Here is a 14,070-nt window from a genome sequence, read left to right as displayed (position 1 = left end):
TGTTTATTAAATAATCTAAAAAGGCGAAGCTTCCACTAAAGCTGCAAATGAGACCACCATTTTGTGCAGCCTTTTTTTTTTACTGAATGCAGGGAACAGAAATCTTGTATGAAAAAAAAAAAAAAAAGATTACGCCTCATGAACAAGTTTGAAATTGTTGGTTCTGAGCAAAAACTATACTTATAGGGAAGCTGAAGCACTTTTCGAAAAAATTGAGTTTTCGGCAGCATTTAGTTGTTTTTGGTCCACTGAACAAGAATATCGCATGAAAAAAGGGCTTAAATAAACGCAAACAGCTGTTTTTTTAGAAGAAAACGCGCGCCAGCGCCTCAGGGCTCCGAGCGAACGCCACTGTCGCCTGTGAGTGGTCGGGACCGTCGTGACGTCATCTACGGGCGTCCCGCAGGTCTCCGGCCTGCACCGACGGCGTTGCTGCGTAGTGCGTTGCTGCGTAGTGCGTTGCTTCAGTTGGCTGGAAGGCCTAGTCTTGAAAATTATGGATAATGCGGGCAGTAGTGAACAGTTTGGACTCTCGCCATATATGTTCGAGCCATCAGCGGCTGCAGAAAACGGCGGAACCAACGACGCCGCGGAGTGCGCCGATGGAGAAAGTGACGCCGCGACATTTTCACGGGTTTGAAATCTTCTCTGGTACGTATGTTTTGCGTAGGTGCTTGTTTTTACATGTCTTTTCGATGTAGATGTGCAAGTGGTAATAAAGTAAATCACGTCGAAACGCTGTTGCTTACTGGCTGCTGCATAACAGCCGAAACACCAGACACCTGTAATATCGAATTCAAAACGCCGGCATGCTTACACGAGTCACGCGAGGTAAAGCATTTGTTTTTCATTTATTTAGAGCACGGTGCCTACTTACATCCGAAGGCCTTTTATTACTGCGAAGGAGCGCCAAACCTGTTTAGTGAGTTCACTGCTGGACTGCAGTGTAACGAGATGAGAGAAGAAGCTATTCGTGTGTGCTATTAAGTGCGCCCCTGTATTTTTTTTTTCTTTTGTCGTCCTACGAGATGTAGTAGAGTGGAGAGCTAGGTGAATTGGCACATTTTAACAAGTAAAGCCAGCTAGAAAACGAGGCAGATCTTTGCCGCGTCGTCCTGTGCACCTCTTTTTGTCTGCGGCTTTCCGTTGGTCTTGTTTCGGCAGGATGTAGTTGGTGGTGTTGCGCAGCGAGATAGCCAGCAGAATGACTTACAACAGATATATGCATACCGCGGCTCGACGAGTTTGCCATTTTTACTCGAGGAAAAATTTGCACGAACGCTATACTATTGTCGATCATCAGCCTTGTCAAACGTTCACGAATGCAAATTGTTTGCATTGCTCAAATATTTATAAGCTCAAATAATCGGATTTTGTTCAATTAGGTGCAGCTGCATGTGCTGCGCGCTGATGAATAATGAAGAGGACTGCTTGTGCTGCCAGGAGGCCGCTCTTGGAGGTGGCGAGGCGTTATTGTTGTGCGGAAACACTGACGGAACGACTCCGGGCTTCAGTTGCACTGATTTAATTGGAATCCGAGTGCCCGCATCGTTCCTAAGCTCCGATAATAGTCACTGTCACGGAAATGGTTCGAGCACAACACAGTTGATTTCGTAGGTACGAAATTTTTCCTCTTCACGGCAGAGACCCACCGCGCTGAAAGTTTCTTGTCCTTTGGAAACGTGTGAAACACCACATCGTCCCGGCCGCCAGTGTTCGCGCAGCCGAATGCTGCGCAGAACGACGGCATGATGGCCACTTGTCGCTACACCCACTCCACACAGAACGCTCAAACTAGAAAAACCAAACGGCACTAGCAAAGGATTACGTTGAATCGTCGTTCGCCACGCCAAAGCGCGAGACGCAGCGGAGCAAGCAATGCGGGACGGGCAGGACGGGTGGCCGGCTCCCCGTGAATGGCGTCACTTCCGCCAGCTCTCCAATTTTGCCTCCCCCAACCCGGCGCTTCCGGAGGCGACGGGGGCGTGTCCGCGGCGGGTTTTTAAAAGGCGATTGCGGCTGTTCTAACGGACAGAATCGAGAAAAAATTTACACATATGATTTTCGAGGTCTTTTCTTCCCAACCACAGCATTTCATGCAATTTGAAAACCGCTTCAGCTTCCCTTTAATACGTTTTAGCTTTCGAGATGATACAAAAATGCTGGTCAATGTTTTCTTCTGTCACAAAAAAGCAAGACCCTGAGGCTTTTTATTGCAGCTTCGTACATGCAAACAATGCGCAGATGCAACCTTGCCGAATTTCTTTTCCTCTTAATTTCGAGCCTTTGCGAAAAATGTGCGTTCCCTGTAAAAATGAGCCTTTAAAAAAAAGAAAAGATTTCAAAAACTCGACACGACTGTGAAATATGAAAAAATAAAGCACTTTTAAGCCACCAATTTACTCCTGGCAGACTGGGAGATTCGAATCGACTGACATTCGATTTCATTCGGAGCTACACATTAGCGTACAATATTTGCAAATTATTAAAATTATTATCAATACAAAAAAGCAGATTTAAAATCACTGCGTAGCATCTTAAATTTGGTTAAAATATTTCTGTGCGATATTAAAGGTGTCGAATTTTATTTACTGCAATTCTACAGCACTCCGGCCATCAAAATTCAAGCTAAGTTTAAGCACACCCACGAATCCTATTAATCCAAACAAACGTATCTTACACGGCGTATTGCAGATATATAGCGCGGAGACGCACAGAGACATGTGCAGCATGCACCAAGCAAAATGAAGCGCTCAGATACAGCGTTAAAAACTTCAAGTGGAAAAGCCGACAGCAAATAAAGGCGAACTCAAAATGACTACACTCGTAGGTAGGGCAGGGCCGCTGCTGTGACCAAGACTAATGGTTTCCAAGACGGCTTGTGATACGGTTCAAACCAATATTTTTTTCGGCGGTACTAAAGAAATGCAGCTTTTAACGTAAATCGCGCGCCCAGTATTTTTTTGCGTTGTTCGTTTCTACTGCGTATCTAGTCTCCAGAGTATAAATTCGATTCGTGATTGAATGTGAATGGGCTTCCCAAGCTCATTCATCTATCTGTGACCTTATCGAGTTCCTAGATGCCACTTCTGGACAACGCCTGCTTTCGTTCGTGGCCGATCAGGCAGGTAATGATTTCGCAATAATATGTGTTCTGGTGCTCCACGCAGGGCCAGTTTAATTCAGCAGAAACAAATGTTATGACTGTTACAAACTTAAGTGCTGCGGTTCGGTTAGTTGGAACATAATTCTTTGCCACACGGGCTGCATAATTTCACAAGCAGAGTTAATAAAGAACTCACTAATGGTTAAGCGCAATACACTAAAGTTTTATGTCAGTGCAGTGGAAAATAATAAGCAAGAACACTTTGAGGTAGCTTGAAGATGAAAAGTGAAAGGGAAGGAGAAAAACACGGGAGCGCATCGTGCCGATATCAAAAGTGGAAAGAGAAAAAACAGGGGAGATAAAGAACAATTGTTTAGTAAAGCACGGCTGGAAACTATCGGCATGCCAACATCTAACCACTGCAACTGATATATATGAGTAACCCTCTTATAACTTCCCTACCTCTCGCAGCCTGGATGAGGGAATTCGAAAGGAGACTTGCGTAGTCGCCTGTCAGAAAGCGCTCAGAAGGGCTTGATGAATTCACATTTTATTGCCATTTTTCAACGTCAGAAGCACGGTGTCTTCGAACAACAGCATCAATTTGTGTTTTGGTCAATCAAAGGGCAAATTTATCGCACCATAATTGAAAGCCTTAAAACACACATACAGAGCGAAGAAAACAAAAAAAAACGCTACCAATCATGGACCAACCCCAACTAGCCCGAAGCCTTGTCCTATTCAATTCTTTGGAACCAACACGGAGCTACTATCCCTGTGGCGTAAAAGCCATTCATATAGGCAGCATCCAGTTTCCTCCACAGAGAACTTGTTACGTGAAAATCTGCCAGAAGGGTTTTGTAAACAACCCCTTTTGGGTAGCTTATGAAAGGCGAATCATGCGACCGTCGCTACCCCTTTCCTCAACAGTAGGTTCTAAGCGACTAGCTTTTTTCACATATATTTGCATATTTGTGGGACCCACAAACCCTCAAACCACTAATCAAACTTTGTCAGGTCGTGAACGCAGAAAAAGACCACAAGGTCCTTCACCACAGAAAAGGTCCTTCGTTTTACTCACCGTTATCTAGTTTTCATTTCGAAGTGGTATCTCTCACTATCTGTATTTCTAAAGGATAAAGAATACCAGCGGTTCAGTAATTACCGCAAAGAGCAGACTTGAATGAGATATGAAATTATAATCTACTTTCTGCTGCCTAGATTCATCCTAAATCTCTTCAAGTGGCAGTTCCTGGAGAAATTGAAAATATTTTCAATATATAACCATGGATGAATGAGTGGTGCTCAGTTGAATTTCGCAAGGGTTATTCCATGGACAATCATCAACCTGTGGAGATGTCGCATCTATATTGTTACGCACTAAATTTATAAATATTTGTTATTCATAGTGAGGGAAACCGAGTTTCTCAAGTGCCACCATATTCTGCTTCGTTCCTTGTCCTGCTTCTTCTTATCTTCCAAGATGACTCTTAGTACGTGGCATATCCCCCTTTGCAGACAAAGCCCCTAGGGAGAGTTAAACAGCGGCTGTCGACGAAGAAGCCTCTTGAGCCGAGTCCTGCGTAAGAATTGGTCACTTTCAGTGCGGCGTGATATAACATATAGTTCAAGTCTCTCGGGCGCTCTAGTGCAACAAAAAGGACTGCTACATTGGAACAGGAGCTTCTTCCATAAATCAAACTTTTGCTGACCGTCCGCGCCCACACAAAATCACCTGATACATAGCAGACATGCAGGCCTCAGTTGTAGTAATCTTCCTCGGAGCACTGCTGCAAGTCCAAAATATACGTAAGTGGGCGCCGCAGCTACCGCGTTTCGATGAACGCGAAACGCAAAGGCATCCATATGCCATGCAATGTCAGTGCAAGTTAAAGACTCCCATTTGGTCAAATTAGTCCGTATCCCTCTACTAATAAAGGAACCCCTTCACCTCTGCTTTCTGTCAATGCAGCCTTTCCCCTTACCTCGAAGCGCGGGTCAAGTTTCCAGAGAAGATCGATAGGTACTGTGCCTTTCTTTCCCGAAAACCTATTTGCACCAACATTTCTAAGGCAACGAGCTTATTGAGCTCGACAGAGAGTGGATATGATAGAAGACTCGTCGTGGAAAGGAAGGGACAGATGGTATCGGGGACAGCTGCTGGGCACATGAGTGTAAAAGAGGGAAAACTGTCTCTGTAGCCTGTTATCTCACGTTGCGCAGTATTGCATGTATACGTAATGAAAGGGAGGATGTCCTCCCAATCCTTATGGTCGCAATAGGCGTATACGTAGACAGCTTAATGTGCAGTGTACAGTCCAGTGTACAGTTTCTTTCAATGAGCCCATTCGGTCGTTGGGGATACGGCCTTGAATGACGGAAATCGCAGGCTTAGGGAAAAAGTTCTATTAAAATCGGCAATTAATTGGCGTCCGCTATCACTGTTGATAACTAAAATAAGACCCTGTCACCGAACCAGAAACTCCAGAAGAAATAGAGACCCATCAAATGCAGTAGCAATGGAATTTCGACTGTTTCAAAGTATAGGGTGAAATGTGAACACACGCGACTCTGCATTGATTACCGCTGGAAGACCGATGGAAAAGACCCAGGAAATCGATGCCCAATGCTCAAAGGGTGGAGGTGGATTAGGGAGTTTCTAACGCTGGCCCTGCACACAACTGGCTACATAACACTGAATGGTTTCTCTTGTTTTTGAGCGCGTCTCCGTGTTCACATAGAGTCCGGGAAACAACCAAGTGATTAGAAGTAGCGTCATCGTGCATCATTTGATGATGAAAAACGCGGGGATTTTTCGGCATAAGGAGAAGAAAGCGAGCACATCCGGGGGTGACTTTTCACTCCTAAAGTATAGGCACGCACGAATACAAAGCGGGCATCTGGTGAAAACGAGCGGAGTCAAAAAGCGGCGTCAGATTCTTGCCATCGCGATATTTTCTCTGGAATAAGCCAAGGTCAGGAAACGTAAGTGAGGTAGGCACGAGATTGTTATCGAAGATGTCGGCATCGCAGCCAGAAGTCAAAAGAGGCAAGCGCCAGAGAAAGCCCATCACTCGAACCGGCCAACGACTGTTCACAAGCCAGCACAGCAATTGCTGGTTTGTGACGATGATAAAAGCATTTTATACAGGACGGAACGAAAGTTTTGCGCAGCTAAAGCAACTATGAGGCTCTCTTGTTAGGTAACTCTGTAGTTGAGTTCAGACTTGTCTCAAAACCGACTGGCATAAGCTAATACATGCTGGTCGCGACGTTGCGCTGTCGATATGAGCCCAGCTCCAACGCCGATTCCGCTAGCGTCGGTGTGAACATTTATGGAAGCATAAAAACAGAAGTGGCACAGGATAGGTCCGAACGTCAGCAGAAATTAGGCAAGTGAGCATATTCTATTATACTGGTATTAGTACACCTCTGAAACTGCCTGGCTGCTAAAGATATGCACTTATTATTTATCTATGTGTATCAGGCGATTATATGTTTATGTGATTATAAGCCGCCATATATCGGCGTACTCACAGTGTTGTGAGAGTTACTAGTCGCGAGTGGACGTATTAGTTGTCTCGAGTAGATGCAAGTGCGTGTTCTAGCGAGTGGCTCTGAGAGTGAGTGGGCATGAGCGTCAGTGCGAATGAGTGGTTGCGACTGTGACTTTGGGAATGAGTGGTTTTGATTGTGAGTAGGATTGAGTGACCCAGGAACGGTGCCTACCTAGCTATTCGCCAACCTCAAAGCTGCAGCTCTGACGTAGCTCGCGAATTTCGTTACCTGTTTCAGCATCGGCTAGCTACCAGACGATTATTTTTCGCCAATGCCTATAGCTGATGTCATCGCCGTCAGTGAGGACAATATAGAAACGTTGGATGACGTCACCTTTTCTTTCGCCGCCATGCATTCTACCAGCAGGTGTATAGCCACTGATTTTTTGACTACCTAACACACATCAATGGATGCCAACAATTGCTTAAAAGTGCGAAATATTTATTATTTTTGAGAATTTGGAATTGTAGACAACAGTAACTTCATACTGCTGCAGGCGTCAGTAAAAAAAAAATGCTGGTTAAAAATCAGTTGCCGTAGACCATGGAAAGCATCACGTCGTCTTCTTACTCCGGGTCGTGATGGACGTCGGGGTCGCAAGCAGTGGCTGCATCGTGGACGTGCTGGATTTGTTCGTGCTGGAAGGATAAACAAATTGGTCGCATCACAGAACTATTAACTAATGGGACACTTATTTCCCGCCAGAATCGCTGCGGGCCGTATTCGGCTTCACCCGTACTTCACGACAAGTTACTGACACGAAAATACGTAGAGCTAAAGAGAGAGAAAGTTAGTAAAGAAAAAATGTCGAGTCAACTTCCTGAGGCATAATTACCTGACCTGCTACCTTCTACTACAAGATGAGAGAGGAAGAGAGATTCTTACGATGGGTGACGATATGGAAAGAGACATGAGCGCAAACCACCAACACTGTAAACATCGTATTCATGCCATCGAAGTTTTCGGAGTGCCTTCTAAACGGCTATGTTAACGTAAGATATCGCTACGCGTTACGCCATTACCCGCGCGATCCGAACAAGCTGCGCTACAGACGTCGCTGATTTCCTTCTCCATGACGTTATACTACAACACGGTACCCCTCGTGAACTACTCACGGATCGGGGTCGCTGCTTCCTCTACAGAGTGGTTGACGAGCTACTTCGTGTGTTCACCATCCGCCACACATTTGCCACCACCTATCATCCTCAGACCAACGGCCTCGCAGAACGCCTCAACCGTACGCTCACAGATATGTTATCAATGTATGTCCATGTACAGTTCTTTACAGATATTCTTAATTGTACTCATTCGTCAAACTATCGAAAATTTGATGCAGATGACTTCTTGAGGCCCAGTGTGTGGCCTTAAAATTCCCAGCACCACCATTACCTTCTGTGGACATAATGGGTGCATGATATGTCATGACCTGGTGATTGGCGTATGTGCGATTAAATGTTTTAAGCGTGTTCTTGGTCCAAATTTTAATAAATAAAATATTCTTCCCCATTGGGCTTCTTAAGCAACCTTCGCTTGTGCAAGGAAATTCTATATTCTCACGAGATAGCTGAAGGTAAGCAAGGAGAGGAAATATACTGCCTTTTTTCATAACCCTGGCATGAGAGGATATCTACATTTTTCGCCCGAGGTTACCGATGAAAAAAATATATATTAAGTTTAAGGAGACGCTAAAACTTCGCCTTAACCGTAGACACGATGCCGCCTTTAACACCACGCGATTTCGTTAATATCCTTTAGAAATAACACAGCTATTCATCAGCCCGCATTCTTACGGCAACGAATACACGAGGCGCCCCTTTCGTACGGCTTGCACACCATCTGTACTGCGGCAGCGAAGCACGACCGTGGGCTTTCATGTGGCCGCTGCACGATGGCACTCATTTTCACGTTAAAAGTTTCTATCTTATTCTTTCAAAATGGGTTCAATTTCAAACTATTAAACATCTGGTCTAACAGATGTATCAGATTTATTTTACGGATAAAATTAATTTTTTCCGCGCAAAGTGCCCTCGTGAAATCGTTCAGCGAGCGCGGTTAGATTAAGCTACCAACGCAAGCAATACAGATCACGGGTACTGTGGTTTAATATCAGCAAAAGAGCTTTCAATGCATTGTAAATCATGATCGCAAAACTGCATAGATGCATACATACCGTGAAAAAATGGGACATGGCTGCCTCCTAGTCCATGCAAGAAATAGAAAGAAAGGCATTTATCTTACTGGTGGCTAGAAAATAATTGCATTTTTTTTTCGTGTTAACATATTCTTACACGACGTTCGGGAAAGCGTTTAAATCGGGAAAGTGTAGTCTAAGCCGGATCTAATTAAGTAGCAAATACAAAATCACCTTGGGAGAAATTGAATATGCATGCATTTCGATTGAATTATATCCCACATGCCCGAAGACTGGCCCAAACATGGCCCCATTTCTAAAGCACTTCCTGTTTAACGGGACCAATTCAGAAATATACATTTTGAGGTTGCCATTTATCTTATATTCATCTCTTAGGAAACCGCAGCAACAACAGGCATTCTTTCTTCCCATATTCTGTACATCCGGATTTCGTAACATAACAAAATTGCATTTCCCTACAACAGATTTGCATCCATAATGAAAATTATTCACAGATTATTCTCAAAATCATTCACTTTGCTGCTCATTCAGGCATATTTATAAATACTTTCACGGTCCTAGTTTCGTATCACCTATTACAATCAGGGGTATAGACCCATGAAGTCGAGCTTGGCCTCGAATTGTAAGAACTGAAAGCAACTTCTCTGGCACTCACCAGGTCGCCTCCTTCACACATCTTGCGCATGGCACATGAGCGGTCGCTGCAGCCCAGTGTTTGGACTGCGATGTCAAAGGCAGCGTTGGTCTGGAAAAATGGTAAAAACGAAAGTGTGTCGACACAAGCAAGCATTACTATGCGACATAGACTCAGTACAAGGCCGCCACATAAAGACCATAAAGTAAAGCAGCTTACGCTGTCAACCTGTTATCGCCTGTTGTGAACGCTTGAAAACGAGGCCTTTATTTGTGATTATCGTTCAGCTTCATCACCCGAGCTAAATTGCAGCTGTACGAAAATTTCACTTTCGATACAGTCCCTGTTAATGTAGTTGATTTGTAGTTAAACTAACGATAACGAGCTTTCATGGTTCTTAAAAGAGTAGTTGTGTTGTTACAGGCGTTTTAACAGCTTTGTGCGCCCACCTTACGGCGTGTCGCGGAATAGTAGAACTTAATGGACATGACGCAGGATCACGCACTGGAAAGCTTTCCTCAAACCGGGCCCCATTGCGGGTGAGCAGAGTTTGGATGACGTGCAGTGAAAAGCTAGAGGCTTAAACGTGGCTTGAGGGTCGTAGATCTGTTACAACCGTGAAATTTACACAATGTCCGCCATGATTGCAATACCTGAATGACATCTAGTTGTCGGGAGCCCGAACGCGCAGGATGGGCAAGAACGCACACTGTGCATGCACTTCTGACCTGCAAAAAAACAGAGCTGAACAAATTGTAGTTCGTTCGCAAACATGTAACTTTTTTTTTTAATAAGCGTTTACGAACGTCCAATATCCCAAATATAACAAGTGCCAAAACACTGGGTTTCTAAAGCACCAAAATCCTTAAAAATTTGAAAAAATACAGCGCCCGAAGACCTGATCATGCCGCTGTCTATACGTAATTTCCAGATCTTAGTGAGGGCAATCCTTTCTGCAATCTCAGTTTAAACGCAATACGATTTTTGAAACTGATTGCTCAAACACTCACTACGTTTACAAATGCCCATTTTTTTTCCTGCTCCTTCCTGAAAAGCAGCTAGAAAACTCTTCTTTTAACGAAACAAATATTTCGCTGCATTGACTCTCCTTCTACTGCATGTTAAAAACTGGCCCAGTTGTAATCTGTGCTCTGCTGCCATGCCCAATGTCATTTGCGAATGTCGTCCTTCCACCCTTTGTATTGTGTGCTCATTTGTTGCGTAGGGTATAATTTTCATTGATGCTATTTGTGAATTATGACATTCACTATTACGAAAAAGTATTCTGACATTCGTGTCCTATTTTGGTAGTACTTCAACAATACTGCACTTGAGAAATGTGGAAGCCTCTGTGAAAATATGGAGTGAAATTTGGCGCCCTCCGGTAGTATATTTTAGCACAAGTGTTACAAAAACATCATTACTTTATAAAATCACAGTAATAGTAACGATGTTGTAATGTCGAGTTTTTCAGACAGACTGCACCTTCATCAATTTGTGGCAAACAACCAAATGATCAAATGGAGTTTTTTCTGCCTCCCCGGCGTGACACCCGCACCCTGTTAAAGTAAACGAGCAAATATTACATTTCAAACCAGCTGTGCCCAATCTGCTAGAACTGTCACCCATGGTAACAAAAACACTCTGAACTCACCGGCGGGGGGATGCGATGCCGAATGCATTCAAGTTCCGTGACCAGCACCTTGTCTGTTTTTTCTGCAAAGGAAAAATTAAAGAAAAGAAAAAAAAAAGACATTCTCAACAGCTCATACACGGCCCCTCGGCCTGCGTACCATTCTGCTCCTGCTAAGGAATGTTAGCTTGCATGCCGAGAACTCTATCGGTTCGAAAATCACCCTAACAGTAATTTTTCTGCGATCTACAAATGAATCTTGCCGAATAAATGATTAATGAACATTCTTAAAGCTCAGTACAATATTTATCTAGTCCTTAAAATGTCTTTAATACCCCAACAGCTCTAGGAATTGGTAAAACATGCTTGAACTAGTGGATCTACAGGTGTATCTTGGTGTAACGCTGGATTTCACATTCAATTTTAATCCTTACATGAATCGAATGAGCCATAAATTCAGACAAGCTTATTTCCTCCTTAATAAAAGGTCGACATTTATGTCCACTTGGTGCAACAAAACTCCGCATTATGCCTTTTTCACAGCCGCATGATTTACTGTATATATACTTGGGAATTATTATACAATAAATAACTAAATCAAGTTCTTATTAAGGAAAACAGCTGTCCGTATCATCACACACAGCCATGATAGGTCTTCTCCACTCTAGATATTAACACCAGTCTTTTTTATGAGGAATTACATACCGGCTTGTGTACTTAGACTTAATATTATGGCATCCCACTATCTTCATCTGCCTTTGTCTAATTGCTTCGTCCCACAAAAATATTTACAGCGGTTGATTTAAACATCCAATTGATAGCAATGTGCGTCGTAAACGAACTATAATGTATATTGTAAAGTAGAAACCAAAACACACTTCTTCACTAATCACTAGTGCGTATTCATTGGAATAAATAAAGTAACTACATAAAATACACCATGGCTTTGTCTACGTCGTAAACCAAGCTAAACCAAACATTGCTCTCGCAAAACTTTAGCTTAACCAGGGTTAAATCACAGCCATTTTTTACTGCTTCATGTAACTATTCTGTAATTCCTTGAGTGCTTCATTCATCATTTTTGCAATTTTGATAATTTCGAGATATACGAAATTGACTGCAAGGTATTATTTCTTGCACGTCCTGCATGTCTAAACTCTAACCTAGAAGCCTAAGGGCCCATATTGGTTAAATGCATTTGTTTTCTATTATGGTGAATCAATTGACTTGATTTGATGATTTGATGAACTCCTATCCAACGACACGCTGCGAACGTCCACGTTCACAAAGGTTCGTGATTATGCAAGAAGCAGTACAAAGTACGTCGTTAGTCTAGATATAGAAACCGGTGATGTTTGATCCCAAGACCATAAATATGAGCTTTAACTGCCACGCGAATCGTGAGTAAGAACATGGTGGGAATAACTCATCCGCTACTGCTCACATGCTTCATGCAGCCTTCAAGATACATGCAGCCCTCGCGGATGCCTAAGACGTCTCGATTTGAGCATATTCGGATTTACCAGCTGTAAATTAAGAAGTTTCATAATGAATACTGACAACCAGTGAACGAAAGTAGGGGGGAATACCGAAAAATGTCACGATTTCACCTCTTTGCATTATTCATTTATTTAGGACATACTGCAGACCCTTATCAGGGTACGAACAGGACAGGAATACAGTGCATTCTAGAAAGATACAGACCATAACCAAGAGGAAAATGTGCATAATGAAAACACTGGAAAGCGTTCATTGTTGAATAGTATGGATAACAGATGCGAGAACCTAACCTACGTTCGCGACATTAACAATGCAATTGTGAAAATATACTTTTTTTTTCTTTTAAATTGGTATCTCACTGGAACTTAGAAGTAATAATGCAATTGGTACCATGTTAATCAGTGAGGTTACAAAAAGCTAACCCAGTTATTGACGTAACTGTCAGGTCGAACGCCTGACGAATATCTCTTCTAAATCCGCCGAAGTTTAACTTACTACAGAGGTCCAGGTGATGAGCCGAAGCCACAGCCACGAAGGCGACCACAAGCAGACCGGAGGCGAAGACAGCGTTCATGGCTAGTGGTTGCTGAGGAACTACGTTACCACTCTGCAGGAATGCTCGAAAGAATTCTGCCAGAGAGCGGCCATCGAGGCTCTTATATAGCCGCATTATACGCCTGTAACCCTAGCAATGGAACGGACAATTGGGATGTTCGAAAACAAAAATATAAATATAAATGTAGCATCTTGACGATTGGTGGAGGTACTCGCCCTCCTCTGATTGGCCGCATTCTGACGATTGCCGGTCCCAGTTCTCCAATGGCCCAGCCCGTTATTCTCACAGGAAACTCCACGTGCATGCGATTGCACCACGCGTCGAGACTAGCGTAGCGCTTGGTCAGCGTTTCCCCTCTCCGCCTCCCAACGCGAGAAGGGAAACGTGACGAGCTAAAGGAAAACACGGCCACTGCGCAAAGCGATGCAACATCCGCGGCCGTCCGGATACGGCTTTTTCGCTTCCCTCGCGTCTGCTGTCTGCCAGCGGTTTCACAGCAAGCGGAGAGATTCCGCGACGAAATGCAAGGCGGGAGATGAGCATTCGGCGAAGAGTTCATGAAGCCCGAAATGGGATTTATTGTTGTGCGGCAGGCGTGAATGTACATATTCCGCCTTATCTTCTCCTCTTATCTTGCTTGCTCTCGTTTCATTTTTAGTGAGACCGCACTCCTTTTTCTGGAATTACAGAGATGTCCTCCGAAGCTGCTCTAAGTGCCGTAAGATGTCCGAAAACCGCGCGCAGTCTATTTTGAAGTTCTAAGCCTAATAATTTCGTCGAAGCTGATCTCTTCCACGGTAACTGACTGATTATTGCATACATTTCGGTGTCACCGAAATGTAGAGGCCTCTGTGGGAAAAATGAGGCGATGAGCCCAAAAGCAGGCGATGGTCGAAAGGCTTTAATGGCGGTACTCTGAGCTTTGCTTCTG

General features: G+C 43.8%; 1 protein-coding gene across 1 annotated transcript; it reads right to left on the bottom strand.

Annotated features, from left to right (window-relative positions):
- Positions 1 to 7,169: 7,169 nt before the first annotated feature.
- On the bottom strand, positions 7,170 to 13,313 carry LOC146191774 (antimicrobial peptide microplusin-like). Its single transcript, XM_084599987.1, has 5 exons — positions 13,079 to 13,313; positions 11,105 to 11,166; positions 9,472 to 9,561; positions 8,835 to 8,861; positions 7,170 to 7,302 (listed from the first exon to the last, which is right to left on the bottom strand). Exons 1-5 carry the CDS (start codon positions 13,251 to 13,253, stop codon positions 7,231 to 7,233), a joined length of 426 nt encoding a protein of 141 aa, XP_084456113.1. The 5' UTR covers positions 13,254 to 13,313; the 3' UTR covers positions 7,170 to 7,230.
- Between the last annotated feature and the right edge of the window lie 757 nt (positions 13,314 to 14,070).

The sequence above is a fragment of the Amblyomma maculatum genome, chromosome 4 (assembly GCF_055883805.1).
Source record: "Amblyomma maculatum isolate TAMU_Amacu chromosome 4, ASM5588380v1, whole genome shotgun sequence".
Taxonomy (NCBI): Eukaryota; Metazoa; Arthropoda; class Arachnida; order Ixodida; family Ixodidae; genus Amblyomma; species Amblyomma maculatum.
This window is presented reverse-complemented; position numbering and strand designations above follow the sequence as displayed.